This window comes from Chrysochloris asiatica, unplaced genomic scaffold (genome assembly GCF_000296735.1).
Source record: "Chrysochloris asiatica unplaced genomic scaffold, ChrAsi1.0 scaffold00004, whole genome shotgun sequence".
NCBI lineage: Eukaryota > Metazoa > Chordata > Mammalia > Afrosoricida > Chrysochloridae > Chrysochloris > Chrysochloris asiatica.
In genome coordinates, this window is record NW_006408522.1 from 3,100,508 (window position 1) to 3,120,887 (window position 20,380).

Genomic DNA, 20,380 nt, shown 5'->3' on the forward strand with positions numbered 1-20,380 from the left:
ATGCTGCCACTTGGCCAATCCATCTCGTTGGGGGTCTTTCTCTTTTTCTCTGACCCTTCACCTTACCAAACATGATATCCTTCTCCAGTGATTGGTCCCTCCTGACAACATGTCCGAATATGAGAGACGAAGTTTGACCATCTTGGCCTCTAAGGAGCACTCTGGCTGCACTTCTTCAAAAACAGATCTATTGGTTCTTTTGGCAGCCTATGGCACTTTCAATATTCTCCTCCAACACTATAACTCAAAGGCATCAATTATTCTATGATCTTCCTTATCCTTTGTCAAGCTTTCGCATGCATATGAGATTATTGAAAATACCATGGCCTGGGTCAGGCACACCTTAGTCCTCAAGCTGACACCTTTGCTCTTTAACACTTTAAAAAGTTCTTGTGCAGCAGATTTGCTTAATGCAATATGTCATTTGATTTCGCAATATGTCTTTTGATTTCTTAACTGCTGCTTTCATGAGTTTTTTGATAGTTGATCCAAGAAGAATGAAGTCCTTGACAATTTCCATTGATGATAATATTGTTTATTGGTCCAGTGGTGAGGATTTTTGTTTTCTTTACATTGAGATGTAATCCATACCAAAGGCTGTGCTCTTTGTTCTTCATCAGTAAATGCTTTAGGTCCTCTTCATTTTTAGCAAGAAAGCTTGTATCATCTGCATATCGCAGGTTGTTAATGAGTCTTCCTCCAATCCTGATGCCACGTTTTTCTTCATAGAACCCAGCTTCTCAGATTATTTGCTCAGCATACAGGTTGAATAAGTATGGTGAAAGAATACAACCCTGTCGCACACCTTTCTTAATTTTAAATCATTCAGTGTTCCTGTGTTCAGTTTGAACAACTGCCTCTTGTTCCATGTACAGATTGCTCATGAGCAAAACAAGTGTTCTGGAATACTCATACTTCGCAATGTTGTCCATAGCTTGTCATGATCCACATAATCAAAAGCCTTTGCATAGTCAATAAAGCACAGGTAAACATCTTTCTGATATTCTCTGCTTTCAGCCAAAAAAGGTAACATACTGTAAATACTGTCCTTGTTGTTGTTAAGTTGTTAAGCCATTGAGTTGGTTCCAACATATAGTGACCCTGTATAGGATTTCCGAGAAGCATCTGGTAGGTTTGAGCCTCCAACCTTGCAGCTCGAATTGACCTTGCAGTCCAGTGCATTATCCTGCAGCGCATAACAGGACTCCCAAATATTTTCCTAGCCCTTACTTTTTTCACTTAACAATACAGTTCTGTTATTTATGTAATTCCATGTCATCATATAGGCATGTCATATATTTTTATAACTGCATACTTCATCATAGTATGCATGTATCATAGTTTTATGGGACTTTTTTCCCAGAAACTATGTCTTTACTAAAAAATGTATTCTTTAAGAAAATATTTTATAATTATATGTGGGAGCTTCAAAATTTGGGGAAAAAATCCCATTTCCTTTTAATTGCATTTTTCCACAGATTTTTTAAAATTCCACTCATGTATGGATTGCCTTTGGTAATGTCACTAGTTGTTACACCAAAGTTAAAATTAATAACAAATGAAACAAATAAGAATGAAGCCTTATCTTTCATTTTGTGGTTTTGCTCACATGTATTTCCAAGACATAAAATTCTCCCTCTTGTGAAGTTTGTTGGAGTCCTGACATGATGCTGGAGTATAAGCACTGGACTGCTGACCACAAGGTCTGTGGTTCAGATCCACCAGCCACTCCTCAGAAACCCTATACTACGTGCTGTGAGTCAGAATTGACTCAACAGCACAATCACAAGTTTGTTGTTAAGGTGCTGTCAAGTTGATTTTCAACTCATAACAACTCCATGTGACAGAATAAAGCTGTCCCATAGGGTTTCCCTGGCTATCATTTTTTTGTTATTTTTCCAGTCTTTTAACTATTATAAATAATGCTATAATACACCTATGTCATACTATGTTTTTGCCAATATATCATTGGGAGATACTTCCAGATTCTTCCTTGAAGTGATGCTGCCAAGTTCCCTTCCTCAGGGGTGTACTGTTTTGCATTCCCACTGCAGTATATGAGAGTCCTTATTTCCCCATAGCCTTGTTAACAAAATCTCTTGGCAAACTTTTAGATTTTTGTGAGTCTGATATGTGAGAAATGTATTTCAGCTTAGTTTTAACTTCTATTTCTTTTATAAATGAGTTAGGAATATCTTTTTATGAGGGGTATTCATAAAGTTCATGGGAAAATTCCATTATCTTTCTATTCCATTTTTGAAGCCCCCTTGTATATGTTCAAGGACCATTTGCATTACTTTTTCTATGGACTGTCCTTTGCATACTTTTCAGTTCTTGGTCCTTCCTCCCCTTTCCACTATTTTCTCCACTTTTAGCATCTTTTTATATTAGATAATGAATTATTTGTTAGTAAATATTTTAGGCTTTGTGAATATACCTCATACATGGGGGCCAGTAGAATTAACGTAGTGGTTACGAATCAGGCTGTGAACCATAAGGTCAGCAGTTTGAAACTACCATCTGTTCCGCAGGAGCAAAATGAGGCAGTCTGCTCCTGTAAAGATTTATAGCCTCGGAAACCCTGTACAGAGTCGCTATGAGTCGGAACCAACTCCGCGACACATAACCACCACCACCACCATTCAAAAATAACATACATACATTGAAAAACATTTTTTCTTCCTTTTTTTCTTTATTTTAAAGTACCATTAATATTTTGAATAAAGCAGGTTGATATTTATCCGTGTATTTATGAAAATGAAATATTTTTATATACTTTCTCATTAATTTTGGTGGGTTTGCTCCTTGTTTTTTAAAAATTATCAGGATCCCTGTCAAAGTTTGCCTTACCTGGGAAATCAGAAGTGGCATCTTCCTGTAACACGAGTAATGCAAATATCTTCCAGAACTATGCAATGGAGGTACAGTTTTACTAACAAGAGCATCTTTGTGGACTGCTTTGTAAAATTTATATTCCTTAAGTATTTATGGTAGCAGGCAGTAATAAAGATTAACTTTTGTTGATAGCTATTCTTCTTTAACTGCTGATGGTGCTTCTTTAATCAGAGTACAATTTGGAACATCTGAAAATCTCAGCATGTATATCACAGCTGAATAAATTTAAAATTCCATTTTTGGATAGCCAGTATTTCAAATTATTAAAGACATTCTACTTTATTGCAGTTAGAATAGTTCCATGCTTACTTTGAGGCTTTGTCAATATAGAAATTCATTTTCTTTTTCAGCATTTATACATATCCCCATTACATGTAGTCTAGGAGCCTTACATGCTGGTAACCACTACACAGGTCATACTGCTAGGTCAGCAGTTTGAATCTACCTGTCGCTCTGCTGGAGAAAGATGAGGCTTTCTCTACACAAGCAAGCTTTTTTTAGTGAGGCTACAAAGAATGGCTTTGGAAGAAGTTAACTTCTATCACGTTTTTCATTCTTTGTGTCTGATGTACATATCTGCTGGGTATGCTCCTATAGCCCGTGCTCTCACAGTAAAGAAGTTATACTTTAAAAGTAGTCTCTGATTTTTCTATAAAAAGAAATTGCTTTCAAATGTATTTGTGAATGTTATTGATATTTCATGCTAATTTGAATAAATCTGAGAAAGTTAATTTGCTTGTTGTTGTTAAGTACCTCGAGTCAGTTCTGACTGCTAGTAACCCTGTATAGGGTTTCTGAGGGGCGGCTGGTGAGTTTGAACTGCTGACCTTGTAGTACGGTGCATTGTCCTACAACACCACACTTGAAAATAAGTGAGCATTGATATAGTTTACAAAGCTTTTGGTGGCTTCAGAAATGTCTGTAGTTTATTAATGTAGTTTATTACAGTTATCTACAGCAGTGCTTCTAAAATTGCCCATAGTGACAGGCCATGGTTGGTTGGTTTCTTTTAAAATTCCAGTTTGCCATGGCTGGTATTTTTGTAAAATTACATTGAACACATGCTTGGATGTTGCAGCAATGTCAAGTTATTTCAAATGTTTTCAAATCCTCCTATCAGTTTATTTATTTATGTCATCACAAACCTGTAAAAAATAGTTTGTGGACCAATATTGGCTGGGTGACTACACTTTGAATAGCGTCGATCTTATTACAGCTACCTGTTTTGACAAATTAATACCTGAGTTTATTTTTCCATAAATGTACAATAGAAAAAAATACTGCCTGAATCTGAAAGTTTCCTTTTTAGGCATGAACTTTGGAATAGATTTAGCTGAAATAGCTATGAAAGGTGATTATGTTATGTTTTGAAGTAGCTATGAAATCTGGGCTAAGTGTAATCATTTTTATGTATAAAAATGAATCTCTCTGAGGTTTAGGTTTCCAGTCAGTTCATGAATTGAGATGGTTTTAGATTCGTAACATGCACTGGCTACATGATTGTAAAGTGCTATTTTCTTCTGCAGGTCCTCATCTCAAGTTGCTCTCGGTGTCGAACTTGTGACTGCCTTGTCCATGATGAAGAAATCATGGCTGGCTGGACAGCAGATGATTCAAATCTCAATACCACATGTCCATTTTGTGGCAGTCTTTTCTTACCCTTTCTGAATATAGAAATAAGAGATTTAAGAAGACCTGGAAGGTCAGCGAATTATGTTTGTTTTTTTTTCATGTTTATGGATTATGTTTCCTAGAATCTCTTTTCTAAAAAAAGTTGCTTTGATTCGTATGACAGGTACTTCTTGAAGTCCAGCTCATCTACAGAAAATCTGCATTTTCCATCTTCCATATCAAGTCAGACAAGGCCGTCTTGCATCTCAGCATCAGCCTCTGGTCTTGACACATCTGTTGTCTCTGTCCAAAGGAACTTTGCTCTAAATAGGTAGTTACAATTATGTGGATTCATCCATTTTATCAATAACAGAAAAATTGGCTATTTAAGATTTAATTTTCAAAATAACAACATTCATAACCTTATATTCTTACTCTTAATTAAAACATTAAAATTGTTTGATAACCTAAATGCTTAAAAATATAAACAGTTACATTTTATGCTTTAGGAATCCCCACAGTTTAAGCTGTATCATTTATACATGGTAATTTTTGCTACTATTTCAAAGGTAAATATTCTGAAGTTTCTAATGACCATTTTTTCCTAATCTCCATATCTTCATAAATTAAGTCAGTACTGACTTCTGCTTTGGAATATTTAATTTTCTAGTTAGCAGTGTTTAATAATCTAGGAAAACATTTGGAGCTGTTGAAAGTTTATACCAGACAAGCCAACCATCTAGTCAATTCCAATGCATAGCAACTCTGTAGGACAGAGTATTAATGCCCCACAGGGTTTCCAAAGCTGTAAATTTCCACAGAAGCGGACTGACACATTTTCCTTCGCCTAAGCAGCTGGTGGGTTCTATCCTCTGACCTTTGGTTAATACTTAAGCACTTTAACCACTCTGCCATCAGGGCTCCTTAACCCTTTTGTGACCCATGGGATATATTTATCCATCAACATTTTCAACCTTTCAGGTTTCTTAAGAAGCTATTGTCCCAATTGTAATACCTACTGCCACTTGTCATGGACCTGTACAACTGCATTAATCTGAAGAAGCAGGCCTCACCCTACCAATCCTACAGAGTTCATTTGGAACATATGTGTCCCAAATTTTTGTATTAAAATCCTTATTATCTCAAAAAAATATCTTTTGGTTTCAGAATGATGTTCATTACTGATAATTCAGTATCAATAAAAAATTCAAAGCAGAAAATAATCCAGTCATGAAAAGGCAGTAAGCCTAGCATAAGTAAATCTATGCTTAAAACAGAAGCAGAAATCAGCTCCACTTTGAAAAAGTGCCAGGTAGACCATATATGATTGGGCAGGTAAAGCTGAATCAGCAGCTCATGGGCAAAAGAAAACACCTACATAGTACCAGCATGATAATGTCCCCAGTTTGCTTCCTGGAGACTTAGACAGCTAAACAGGAATTGTGTTTGTATACATTCTTTCACCGTATCTCTGTTGTACCTCTCTCCTTGGCTGTTTCTTCCAGCAGCCTGAGACATCCTTAAGGAATAGATGCTGCTTTTTCTGCTTTGTATCCATAGGGTCAGGTGTGGTTCCTCCTGTACAAAAGTTGTCCACTAAACATTTTCAATAAATAAGTGAATCTTGAATATTTAAGATTGTTCATATTTAAGATTGACTACAAAGGAAAGAAAGCTAACATGCTGAAACTACTTAAAATGGACCTGTTTCTCAGCTGAAGCCTGTTTTTGTTGTTAAGTGCCATCGAGTCAGTTCCGACTCATAGCGACCCTTATAGGGTTTCCGAACAGTAGCTGGTTAGTTTGAACCGCCAACCTTGCGGTTCAAACTGACCTTGCACTTTGGTGCTTATCCTATAACTTTACACCTACAGCACTACACCAGGCTGTAACCTAAGTAGCATCTTTCCTTTGATTTACGTTGTTATATCCAGCTCCTGAGGAGCTCTGGTAGCATAGTGGTTATGAATCGGGCTGTGAACCTTAAGGTCAGCAGTTCAAAACTACCAGCTGTTCTGCAGGAGAAGGATGAGGCTTTCTGCATCTGGAAAGATTTACAGCCTCAGAAATCCTGTACAGGGTCGCCATGAGTCGGTTCTGACTCGACGGCACAAAACCACCACCACCACCACCATCCAGCTCATGTTTGAAATAGAAAAATGTGGTTCTTCTAGATGAGATAAAGTAAATCTAGATACTAACAAGGTTGTTTTGTGTGTTTTTTTTTCTTTTTTTCAATGCCCAAGCAAATCTAAACTGCAGGAAAATTCATGTGCCCGAAGTATTCAGATCCCTGCTGATAGATCAAAAACAAGTATGTTAAAATGTCCACTATTTCCGATGGCCAGGAGTGTTAGTACTTATGGCCCCTTGGATAATGAAGAAACTGGAGGACAGAAGCTCATTCCAACAGGCAGCCTGCCAGCTACTTTACAAGGAGCTACAGTATGTGGTTATGTTTTTTTTAATGTGGACCTTGATAGATTGTTCTCCTTATCCTAAATAATCATATTTGCTTCAGTTATACTATTATCAAAAAAACATTTTTCTAATGTCCTAATAATACTATAGTACCTCTCTTCCTATGTGAAAATCATTGACAAGAATTTGAGAAAATGGTTTTAGTGTTATTCTTACTTTTGCTATTTATGGTTTTTATGTATTCAACAGGAATCTTTAGGATTAGAGTGGCACCTCCCAAGTCCAGAACCTGTCACTGTTCCATATCTTAGTCCTTTAGTGGTATGGAAGGAACTTGAAAGCTTATTGGAAAATGAAGGTGATCATGCCATAACAGTAGCAGACTTTGTGGACCATCATCCAATTGTTTTTTGGAACCTGGTGTGGTACTTTAGACGTCTTGACTTGCCCAGTAACTTACCTGGATTAATTCTTTCTTCTGAGCATTGTAACAAGTATTCAAAGGTATGAGTGTAAATATTGACTAAAAGGCAATGTTACTTTCACCATTGGAATGCTTGCATATGCCTAATCATTTATGTTCATGCTAAGTATTTTTAATAATGATCTGAATGGTTGTTGGTGGTGGTGGTAGTGTGCCACTGAATCGATCGATTCCAACTTGAAGCTACCTTGAATAGGCTTTCCAAGATTGCAAATCTTTATGGGAGCAGAAAGCCTCATCTTTCTCCCACAGAGTGACGGGTAAATTCAAACAACTGACCTTGAAGTTAGCAGACAAGCTTGTAATTATTTTAGCTGCCTTCACAATAATTGCTTTGCTTCTTAATGTCTTATTAATAAGGATAAAGTTATGTGTCTAGCCTTCTTGTAAAATTTAGGAAAATCTAAAATTGAGTCAGAATCCTGGTGTAGCACTGTAGAATAAGCATTGGACTACTAGTTTAACAGCTCAAACCCACCATCCGCTCCTCAGAAACCCTCCCCAGTGTTGTTATGAGACAGAACAGACTATGGCACTTAAAAACAGCAACAACAACAAAATTGAGTTTGAACTTTGTATATCCACAAGAATATAATTAATCTTATAAGAAGGGTTTGTGAGGTAGTCCTACTTTTAAAGCAAACATATATATTCAAACTTTGCCTGAATATCTAGCATTATGCCTCATACTTCCTTTAAAAACAAGCCAAATGCTTTTTAAAGATGATATCTATAATTCATAGCACAATCATGTGCCACTATTCTCTCCATTTCTTTATTCTGAATTTGCTTAAAATTTGGGCAGTTAGTTTGTTGTGTATTTATTTGTGTTTTTATATGTTAGTCTATATAAGTATTTTCAGTTTTTCATGTGCTGTCACCAACACTAAGCTGCAAAGCCTCCATGTTTGGGAACTTTGCCTTCTCTCTTCTTATACTTCATGTTCCCAATTGTGCATGTGTTTTGGATTTTCAGTACATGATAAATGAGTGACCAAAGGTTAACCCTGTCAGGGTCACGTGGGCTAGGCTCTTAGGGTAATACATATAATTATACGTATAATAATAAATGTGACTCTTAGGTTCATCTTTCTGTGGTCCCTCATCACGAGCAGGGCAAGGTTCGTCTTTCATGGTATGGTCTCCGTTCTCACTGATCTAAGGACTTTGTTATGGAGGTTATAAAATGTATACAAATCAGTCATTATCTATTCTCTTTTCTTGTTGCACACATACATGCTAAAAATTGTTGGTAAAGATCTTTGCAGTATTTGCAGAAACTCATCCTGTAAGGATCATTGTTAATGTTAGATGCCATCAAGTCAATTCCAATTCATAGCAGCCCTAAGCACAACCAATCACTCCCTGGTCCTGTACCATCTCACAATCACTAGGTTTGAGTCCATTGTTTCTGCTACATGTCACTCCGTCTCATTAGGGCTCTTTCTTTTTTTTGTTGACCTCCACTTTATCAAGCATGATATACAAAATACAAGAGACAAAGTCTCGCCATCCTTGGCTCTAAGGGTGTTATACTTCTTCTAAAACAGGTATGTTTTTCTGACAGTCCATGCATAGTGGTTACGAATCAGGCTGCAAACCGCCAAGGTCAGCAATTCAAAACTACCAGCCGTTCTGCGGGAGAAAGATGAGGCCTTCTGTTCCCGTAAAGATTTATAGCCTCGGAAACCCTGTACATGGTCACTATGAGTCGGAACCGACTCATGGCACACAACAACAACAAATGATACTTTGAATATTATTTGTCAGTACCTTAATTCAAATGTATTTCTGGTCTTCTTTATTCATTGTCAATCTTTCACATGCATTTGAAGGCAATTGAAGATATCATTGGCTTGGGTCAGGCAAGACTTAGTCCTCAAAGTGACATCTTTGCTTTTTAACATTTTAAAAAGGTTTTTTGAAGCAAGTATGCCTAATGCAATATGTCCTTTGATTTCTTGACTGCTGCTTCCATGAGTGTTAATTGTAGAACCAAGCAAAATGAAGTCTGACAACTTCAGTCTCCGTTTATCATTGGTCCATTTATGAGGATTTCCATTTTCTTTATTTACAGTATGCAATCCATACTGAAGTCTGTAGTCTTTGATCTTCATCAGTAAGTATTTTAAGTTCTCTTCACTTCCAGTAAGCAAGGTTGTGTCATCTGTGTATCACAGACTGTTATGAATAAGTATGATTAAAGGATACAACCCTGATGCACACCTTTTCTAATGTTAAATCATTCAGTATTTCCTTGTTATATTTTAATGACTGCTCTTGGTCTGTGTACAGGTTCCTCATGAGCACAATTAAGTGTTCTGAAATACCCATTCTTCACAATGTTATCAATAGTTTGTTATGATCCACAAAATCCAGTGCCTTTGCATAGTCAATAAAACACAAGTAAACATCTTTCTGATGTTCTCTACTTTCAGTCAAAGTCTTCCTGACATCAGCAGTGATATTCATGTCCTCATCTGCATCCAGCTTGAATTTCTGACTGCTCTTTATTAATGTACTACTGTAACCGTTTTTTAATTATTTTCAGTAAAATTTTCCTTGCTTATTATATTAATGATATTATTCAACGATTTCCACATTCTGTTGGGTCACCTTACTTTGGAATAGTTGCAAATATGGATCTCCTCTAATCAGTTAGTCAGGTAGCTCTCTTGCAAAGTTCTTGGCATAGATGAGTGAGTGAATCAGTTTGTGGAAACATTTCAATTTGTATTCCATCAAATTGAGCCTTGTTTTTCACCAATGCCTTCAGTGCAACTTGGACCTCTTCTCTCAGTATCACTGGTTCTTATTCTTGAAGTGGTTGAACATCAGCTGCTTCTTTTTGGTACAGTGAATATTATATATTTCTTCCATCTTCTTTTGAGGCTTCCTGTGTTATTCACTATTTTGCCCATCTTCTGCTTCTTGTTAGTTGCCATCGGAATCCTTCAATATTGCAACCTGACCCTTGAATTTTTTTTCTCCACTTCTTTCAGCTTGAGAAATTCTGAGCATGCCCTTCCCTTTTGTTTTTCTGACATCACGTCTTTGCACATTTCATTATAATACTTTACTTTGTCTTTTCACACTACCCTTTGACTTTTTTTGTTCAGTTCTTTCACTTCGTTATTTCTTCCAGTTGTTCTTGCTTCTCTACATTCAAGAGGAAGTTTCAGAGTCTTGTCTGACATCCATGTTGGTCTTTTCTTTTTTTCCTACTTTTTTAATGACTTTTTGCTTTATTTCTGTGTGATGTTCTTGATATCATCTCACAACTCTTCTGGTCTTCAGTTACTGGTGTTTAATGCACAAATTCAGGTGAGATATATCCGTGGCCATGTTTTGCTCTCATGGACTTGCTTTAATTTCCTTCAGCTTCAACCTGAACTTGCATATGAACAATTGGTGTTTCACAGTTGCCCTTTGGCTTTGTTTAGGCTGAGGATATGGAGCTTCTCCATCATCTCTTCCCACAGATGTAATCAGTTTGATTCCTTTATATGCTATCTGGTGTGGTTTATGTGTATGTTGTTAAGTGCTGTCAAGTCGGTTCCAACTCATAGAACCCTGTATAGAGTTTCCAAGGACCAGCTGGTGAGTTTGAACCACCGATCTTGCTGTTCAAACCAACCTGAGGTCAAGTGCTTATTCTGCAGCACCACACCAGCTCCATTTATGTTGTTGCAAAGTATTTTCCAACTGCTGATCCTTCCTCTTTGTTTCCAAGTTTTGCATTACAATCATCAGTAATTAATGCTTCTTGATTACTACATGTTTGATCAATTTCAGACTGAAGAAGTTGGAAGAATTCTTTAATTTCATCATCACTGGCTTTAGTGGTTGGTGCATAAATTTGAATGTTAGTGGTATTAACTGGTCTCCCTTTTTGTTGTTGTTATGTGCTGAGAGTCAGTTCTGACCCATAGTGAACCAGTATAGAATTTCCAAGGAGCAGCTGGTAAGCTTGAACCGCCAGTTTTGCAGTTCAGCACATTGACCCACAGCACCACTAATCGGTCACAGACAGCATTATACTTCAAGATAGATCTTGAATTGTTCTCTTTGACGATGAATGCAAGCAACTCCATTGCTATTTCTGGTGTAGACGACCATATGATTATCTGATTCAAGATGAACAATACCTGTCCATTTCAGCTCATGAATGCGTAGAATATCGATCCTTATGCATTCCATTTCATTTTTTACAGCTTCCAATTTTCCTAGACTTCATGCTTTGTACATTCTGTGTTCTGATACTTATGGATGTTTGCAGCTGTCTATCATTTTCAAGGAGCTCTGGTAGCGCAGTGATTACAAATCAGGCTGCTAACCTCAAGGTCAGCAGTTCAAACCTACCAGCTGTTCTGTGGGAGAAAGATGAGGCTTTCTGCTCCTGTAAAGATTTACAGCCTCAGAAACTCTATACAAGATCGCTAAGAGTCGGAACCAACTCCACCACCATTCCTCCTTTTCAGTTGTTCCCCATCAGCAAATGAAGGTCCCACAGTCTTTGCTCCATTTACGTCATTATGGTCAACTCTACTTGAGGAGGCAGTTCTTCCCCAGTCTTATTTTGAGTACATTTCAACCTGAGCGACTTATCTTCTGGCAATATTCTGACAATGTCCCACTGCTATTCAGAAGATTTTCAGTGGCTAACCATTCAGAAGTGGTCCCCTTTCTTTCTTCCTAGTCTGTAATAGTCTGGGAGCGCCCCTGAAACCTTCCCACCCTGGGAGATCCTGCTGGCATTTAAAATACCCCTGGCATAGCTTTTAGCATCACAACAATACACAAACCACCACAGTATGATGAACTGACAGATGAGTGATGGTAAAGATCATTAATTAATGTTTATTCTACAACACAGATTCCCCGTCACTGTATGTCAGAAGATAGTAAACATGTTTTAATACAAATGCTATGGGATAATATGAAATTACATCAGGATCCAGGACAACCTCTGTACATCCTCTGGAATGCCCACAGTAAGTGTCATCATGGAAGACTGACTTGGAGCATATAAACGTAATAAGTACCTACTTTATATGTCCTAAGCTAATGTATAACTGACTGCTACTTTTTTGTCTTACAGGTCAGAATCGTACTCTTTTGTTTGAGAGTGAGTGTTAACTTTGATCTTTTTAGTGCTACTTCTCTGAAGGTCACATTTTCTTTTCTTTGGAGGCGTGTTGTGTATGTGCTGAGGGGTTATATTTTGTAGTTTCAGCACATTGCCTGTCCCAGATCCTTCTTTTTCTTTTTTTTTTAATTTGTTTCCATTCCAGGCTACTGATAAAAGAATCTCCTTCAAGGGCTGTATTAAGGAAAACAATATTTTTATTGACTATTTAAGGGCACAAGAAGCTTTAAGCTTATTTTGTCATTAGTTGTTTCATTTCCTCCTTTTTCTTGCTTTCTTCATTCTTAGGTTTCTATTCTTTTCTTCTTTATTGCCTTTAATTTATTTTTGGTGCTTTGTAATTTCTTTAATAGCTGTCCATTGCTGCTTATTTTCTTTCTCCTTTCTACATTGAACATTTTACTTCATACGTACTTTTTGTTCTTTTGCAGCCCAAAAGTATCCAATGGTCCATTTACTGCAAAAAAGTGAGAATTCATTTAACCAGGAACTGTTAAAAAGTATAGTAAAAAGCATTAAAAGGAATGATGTCTATGGACCAATGAGTCAGATTTTAGAGACACTGAGTAAGTGTCCACATTTTAAAAGACAGCGGTAAGTCATTCTCTTAAATGAATATGCTATTTCTCTAAGCTGTTTCATACTGCTTACTTAGTAATTTGTTAGAGTAGCTCATGTTTATATTAGCAAAACAAATGTTGTAGAAAACATATGGATTATATGTATACTGATGGTTCCCCCACCTCTTTTCTCCTGCAGGAGTTTATACAGAGAAATACTATTTCTCTCACTTGTGGCACTAGGAAGAGAAAACATTGATATAGGTAATTCAGCATACTCTATAATATGTAACATTTGTATATGGTAGTATTGCTTTTAAAGTGTTTTTATTGTATTGGTAGCCTTTATTATTATATTAATATTCTATAATTCAGTCACCTCATATGCATGTGCAAGTAATATAGTGTAAATGGAAGGCAGAAGTAGAATTGATGCATTCAAATTGTAGTGTTGGCAAAGAAGTACTGTGAACTGCCTAAAGAAGGACCAGATTGGTCTTAGAAGAAATACGACAATCAGAACGTTCCTTAGAAACAAGGATGGTGAGACTTCAACTTCATCAGGAAAGGTGAATTGCTACAAAAGGACATCATGTTTTGTTGGGCCAACAAAAACAAGGGAAACCCTTAATGAGATGAATTGACATAATAGCTGCAGTACTGAACTCATACATACCAACAATCCTGAAGATGACACCAGACTGGATAACATTTCATGTTGAGCAATATACCTAAAGTCACCATGAGTCAGAGCCAACTTGTTGGCAGCTGACAATAGCAGCAAGTAATAATGAATAATAATGATAAGTAACTAAAGAAAGCATTTTTTGAGGGCTTACTTTGTGCCAGACATTGAAATAAGTTCTTTCTCTGTATTGTCTCATGTAATTTCCCCCAAAATCCAATAAGATAGATACTGTTATCATCCACATATTATTATTTAGGAGACTGAGGATCTAAAAGATTAAGTGACTTAATCTTGGGTTTCCCAGGAAGTTTTAGAGCCAAGCAGTCTTCCTTTAAACCAGGCATTCTAAATTTTGAATCCCTTGTTTTAACCATCATGTAATATCACTAATGTTCTTAAGCCTCTTTCAGAAAGAATTTAAAGTAGCTAAATATTTTAGGAGCGGTCCTGGTGTGTTGCTATAGGATAAGCAAAGCACCAGGACTCCTCCTAAAATATTGGAAGTTCAAACCCAGCAGCCACTCTTTGGAAACCCTATACAAGGTTGCTGTGAGTCAGAACTGACTCAATGGCACTTAACAGCAACAAAAAATATTTTAGAAGGTGCCAAACGTATTCGTTAATTAACTGCTTCTCTCAGTTATTATATTTATCCTTTAAATTTAAATTTTAAATTATTTTCACTTCCAAGTCTTAAGAAAGGACAGAAATTCCCTTTACCAAGAAAAAATAAGATTGATGGTAGGGTTTGTTTTCAAACAGATGTTTGGCACTCTGAGAATTAATAATGTTGTGAATGTTGTTGTTGTTAAGTGCCATCAAGACAGTTCCAACTAATAGCAGCCCTTGAACCACCAACCTTGTGATTCAAACTGCCCTTGCAGTCCAGCACATTAACCCACAGCACCACACGAGGATTCCATATATTGTGAATAGGATGATGATAATGCATGTAATTCATCTGTCTACCATGGTAACTGACTCGAAAGTCCTACATAAACCTACTTACCAGTTAATGAAAGGATATGTAATAGGCCATATTCTATTAGGTTATACATTGGTCTTAACAAAAAGACAATCTAGTTCTTCAGCGTCCACACTTCTAATGGATTTCTGAGTGCCTGTGACATTTGCCACAGCCATTTATTAGTGGGATCAGAGTAAGAAGGATGTTATATAACCATCATATGCAGTATACAGATTGCTCAGTCAGACCAGATGGAGCATGAATAGAGAACAAGGGTTCTCCTTTTGTTATTAGTTTCCCAACAAGTTCACTGAGGCTTGGGAGAGTCAATGAGTAAAGAAGAGGTCTAAGAGCAGCCATCCCTAACTAGATATCTCAAGCTGCGAGTTTGTAACATTTGGCAGCAAAGGTATGTATAGGTGAAATGACAAACATCTTGGTAGTAGTGGTGATAGTTAACGTGCCATAGAGTTGGTTCCAACTTGTTTCGAACTGCTGACCTTGAGATTAACAGTCTGTTTTGTAACCACTACGCATTTGTTGACAAACATCTTAGAGAACAGAATTATTAAATATGTATGTTACTTTAAATAAAACAAACATTTAAAGGGTAAAGACACTAGTTAGAAGAAAATAAAACTATGCATATAAAAGAATGGGAAATCAGCTTATATTAACATGACCTTCCATTCCTGGTGTGGCATTGCACGCATGCGGTTAGTGCGCTGGACTGTGAGATTGGTTTGAGCCATGAGGAGCATGGCAGCTGCTCCCCAGAAACCCTATACAGGGTTGCTATGAGTTGGAACCAACCTGATGGCAGTAAACAACAGCAGCAACAATAAAGACCGTAAAAGACTGAGCTGTAAATGCAAGCTGAATAGAGTCTTGTTTAGCACCTCTGTTGTTTTTTAAAAAGGGCTCCCAGAGAATTATAATCCAGGAACCCTGCACTCCTTGTTGTGTGTTGTCAAGTAAGTTCCAACTCATAGCAACTCCGTGTAGGGTTTCCAAAGAGCAGCTAGTGGCTTTGAATCACCGACCTTGAATTTAGTAGTCTAGTGCTTATCCCCTGCACTCATATGTCACATTAAATTGGTGATCACCTAGTTGAAATAACTATGGGATAATTTGAAGAAAGTTGCACTAAAAGAAAGATGAATGGGTGTAAAGAAGTTCACACCAGGAAACTTTGAGCACAGTGTTGTGAGAATTTATTTTATTTATTTATTTTTTTAACTTCAATGGTTGTGAAACACTGCAGACTATTTTTTTTTTTAATTTTTTAAAACTTGATAAAATTATTTTAATGTTCACCTGGAAAAAAAATCATGCAAGAATATCCAGGAATAAAAATTCATAGTAAAAGAAACAACAGAATTAAAGTGATAAACTAAAAACATTTCCTTGTTGTACCATGTGTAGGGTTTGTAAGGAGTTACTAGTGGGTTTGAACTGCTAACCTTGTGATTAGCAGTCCACTGCTGATCCACACCAAAAAAAAAAAAAAAAAATGCCATCAAGTCAATATTGACTCATGGTGAGTGGTGGTGGTTATGTGCATGGAGTAAGTTCTGACTCACCATGAGCCTGTACATCTTTATGAGAGCAGAAAGCCTCATCTTTCTCCTGCAGAGTGGCTGGTGGGATTGAACCACTGACCTTGAAGTTAGCAGCTCAGTGCTTAATCCACAGCACCACCAAGTCTCCTTAGCTAATTCAAATGAAAGCAATAATGAGGACATAAGGAAATAAATAGCAAAATGACAGACATAAATCCTATTTTATCAGTAATTATATTAAGTATAAATTGATAAAACTTTCCTATTAAAAGGCAGCAAGGGTAGTGGTTCACGCTCAACCAGCCACTCCTCGGAAACCCTATACAGGGTTGGTATGAGTTGGAACTGACTCACCAGCACTCAACAGCAACAATACTAAAAGGCAGAGATTGGCTGAATGGGTTTAAAAAATAGGACTCAACTATATGCTATATAAAAAGAGACAAACTTTAGATACAAAGATACAAATACATAAGTCCTAAAAAGATAAGAACTATATATAATATATAAACAGTAACCCAAAGAGAGTTGGGGTGGATATATAAATAACAGACAAACAAGGACATACAAGGGGACTTCAGAAAGTACATGGAAAAATTCCATTATCTTCCTATTCCATTTTCCATGAACTTTTTGAAGCCCTTCATGTCATAATGATATAAAAGTTAGCAATTTACTAAGATGGTGTAACAATTATTAAATATTTACACACCTAATAATAGGAAGTAAACCAAACACAGGAAGTAAAACTTATAATTGAATTATAGACAATTCAATAATAGTTGGAGATTTTCTGTAGCTTACTTGCAATAATGGCTAGAACCAACTAGACAGAAAATCAGAGAGGAAACAGAAGACTTGAACAACACTATAAACTAAATAGAGCTTACAGTGTCTATCTATAGAACTTTCCATCCAACAACAGCAGAATACACAGTCTTCTTTAGTGTATATTGAAGATTCTCCTGACAGGACATATGTTAAGCCATAAAAAACATGTCTCAATAAACTTAAAGAGAGTTGAACACATACATAGTATGTCCTTCAGTCACAATGAAATAAAGTTAGAAATCAACAATAGAAGCAAATTTGGCATATTCATGGATTAAACAACATGCTCTTAAATAACCAGTGGGGCAAAGAAATCACAAGGGAATTAGGAATTTTGAGATGACTAAAACCAGAAACATACCAAACCAAAACATATGGATGCAGTGAAAGTAGTGCTTCAAGGAAAATGTGTAGCAGTAAATGAGTAAATTTAAAAAGAAGTAAAACCTCAAATCTATAACCTAACCTCCCACTTTAAGAAACTTGAAAAAGAAAAGCAAACTAAGCCAAAAGCAGGGGAAAGGAAGGAAATAATAGAGATTGGAGCAGAAATATGTTGAAATTTATAAAACAATACATAAAATCAATAAACCAAAAGTTGGTTTCTAAAAAGATCAACAAAATTGACAAAGCTTTAGTTAGATTGACGAAGAAAAGAGAAAACTCAACTGAAATCACGAATGAAAGATGGAACACGACTACTGACCTTCATGAAATAAACAGGATTATAAGGGTATATAATTAATGATTGTATGCCAATAAATGAATTAATTTGATAAGATAGACAGTTTTTTAGAAAGACACAAACTACTAAAACTGACTTAAGAAGAAATAGAAAACCTCAATAGTAAGAGTCAATAATCAAAAAGCTTCAAACAAAAGCCCTTAACAAGATATTCTTCACTGGTGAATTCTACCAAATGTTTAAAGCATTAACACCATTCCTTCAAAACTCATCCCCCTAAAAAACAGATAACAGAATACTTTCTAACTCATTCTATGAGGCCAGTATTGCCCTAATAGGAAAACCAGACAAAGACATCATACAGAAACTAAACCAATGTCCTTCAATATGGCTGATTGGTTATATTCCATGGAGTCGGTTCTGACTCATAGTGACCCTGCATAGCGTTTCTAAGGCTGTAAATCTTTAGGAACAGAAAGCTTCATCTTTCTCCTGCAGAACGGCTGGTAGTTTCAAACTGCTAAGCTTGAGGTTAGCAGCCCTACTCGTAATCACTATGCTACCAGAGCTCCATGTCCTTCAATATATGTGGGGGTTCGGGGAGAGGGTCAACAAAATACAGGCAAACTGAAGGCAGCAGGATAAAGGACAACGTGCCATGAAAGTTTGATTTATCCCAGTTTGATGTAAGGGGTGATCCAACATACTAAATCAGTATAAAGTAGCATTTTAATAAAAGACAAAAACTACTTGATCATTTCACTAGACACAGAAATATTTGACAAAAGCCAACATACTTTAATTATTAAAAACATTAAAAAAACTAGGACTAGAAGCAGTAAAGGCCATTTATTAAATAAATAAATAAATCTATAGCTGATAAAGAGAGTTTATCCCTGACTAACAAATTACTAAATAGTGAAAGATTAATGAAGCTTTTTCGCCTAAAACAAGACAAGGATATCCACTTTCACCACTTCTGTTCAGTATTGTACTAAAAATTTTAGTTAGAGGAATTGGGCAAGAAAAAGAACAAAAGCTATCCAAATTGTTACTGTTGTTTAATGTCATCAAGCCATAGTGACCCTGCATAGGATTTCTGAGGATGTAAATCTTTGTAGGATCAGAAAGTCTAATTTTTCTCCCACAGAGCAGCTGGTGTACTCAAACCACTGACCTTGTGGTTCACAGTCCAGTGCAAATTGGAAAGAAGTAAAACTATACACAGATGACATGATCCTATATGTATATGTATAGAATAACCTAGAAAACCCACACACAAAACTATTAGAGTGAATAAACAAGTTCAGCATCATTGCAGGATACAAGATCAATACACACAAACAATGGTTGTATTTCCATATACTAACAATGAACAGTCTGAAAATGAAATTTAAGAAAACCGTTCCATTTACATTAGTATAAAAAAAACAATAAAACACTTAGGAATAAATTTAACCAAAGAAGTAGAAGACTTGTGCGATGGAAGTTTTAAAAAAGAAATGAAAACATTTTTGTTACTCTTGATGAAAAATGCCATGATTTATTCTTAGTCCTTTTATTATTTGTTGTCAAGTGCTTTCAAGTCAGTTCCAGCTCATTTATGGCATATTAAAAGCAAGGTACAAAAAAAGCCTGTGTTATAGCAGTGGCGTTTGACATCTTGGTAATAGTAGATGTTGGTGTTTTAAATGTTTTTAAGTTTCACTGTGCAATCGATCTCTAAAATTCTAGGGACTCCAAAGTTTCCTTTTCAGCTTTAAAATTCTCTAGGGTTTGTTTTTGTTTTTTCAGATGACTTAGAGATTCTTTTTTCTCGGCCTCTGATTTTTGTGGTGCTGAAGTATTATAGAAATTTGATTGTTAGCAGCATCAGACATAAATTTCCTTATATATTTTCTTCTTTATGGATTTTTTCAGATGTATTTGATAAAGAGTACAAGATGGCATATGATCGCCTCACACCTAGTCAAGTCAAGAGTACACACAACTGTGATAGACCACCGAGCACTGGCGTGATGGAGTGTCGAAAAGCCTTCGGAGAGCCTTATCTTTAAGATTTGCATGTGTGTGTGAGTGTGCTGTGTGTGTGTGTATGTACATTCAATATGTATTGTATAGTCTGTGTATAAAATAACACTTTTAGACTCTAAAATTTTCCTCCAATTTTTAAAAACATGTTTGTAAATCGTATAGAAGGTACAGATAACTTCGTATATGTACAGAATGTTTCAAGAAAAGAATAGTGACAAGTGGGGAGAGAACCACTTTGTTTCCCATTTCTTCCTCTCCCTCCTTTAACTTCCTGTAATAAGTAATTATTTTTGTTATGAGAAAATCCCTTTACAAAATTAGTTGTCATAAAATAACTCAACTGTTTCATAGTTTCTCTTGAAAGAGACAGATTAAAAATCATCTGTGGAACCTAAACAAAAATGTAAGATCAAAGTAGCTCTTGTTTTCATAGACTATTCAAATGTTTTAACCATAAAGTTGTATTATACATATTTTAAATTGTTTATAGTAA

At 36.1% G+C, this 20,380-nt stretch overlaps 1 protein-coding gene across 2 annotated transcripts in view; it reads left to right on the plus strand.

Annotated features, from left to right (window-relative positions):
* The window catches only part of DENND4A (DENN/MADD domain containing 4A), a 105,717-nt gene extending 85,807 nt beyond the window's left edge, over nt 1-19,910 (plus strand). For both annotated transcript variants that reach the window (XM_006831519.1, XM_006831518.1), the window contains 9 exons: nt 2,827-2,921; nt 4,422-4,597; nt 4,691-4,837; nt 6,753-6,951; nt 7,177-7,431; nt 12,288-12,405; nt 12,992-13,154; nt 13,320-13,384; nt 19,774-19,910. In XM_006831519.1, coding sequence (XP_006831582.1) covers nt 2,827-2,921; nt 4,422-4,597; nt 4,691-4,837; nt 6,753-6,951; nt 7,177-7,431; nt 12,288-12,405; nt 12,992-13,154; nt 13,320-13,384; nt 19,774-19,910 — 1,355 coding nt within the window. The remainder of the gene's footprint in view (nt 1-2,826; nt 2,922-4,421; nt 4,598-4,690; nt 4,838-6,752; nt 6,952-7,176; nt 7,432-12,287; nt 12,406-12,991; nt 13,155-13,319; nt 13,385-19,773) is intronic.
* Nucleotides 19,911-20,380: the final 470 nt, after the last annotated feature.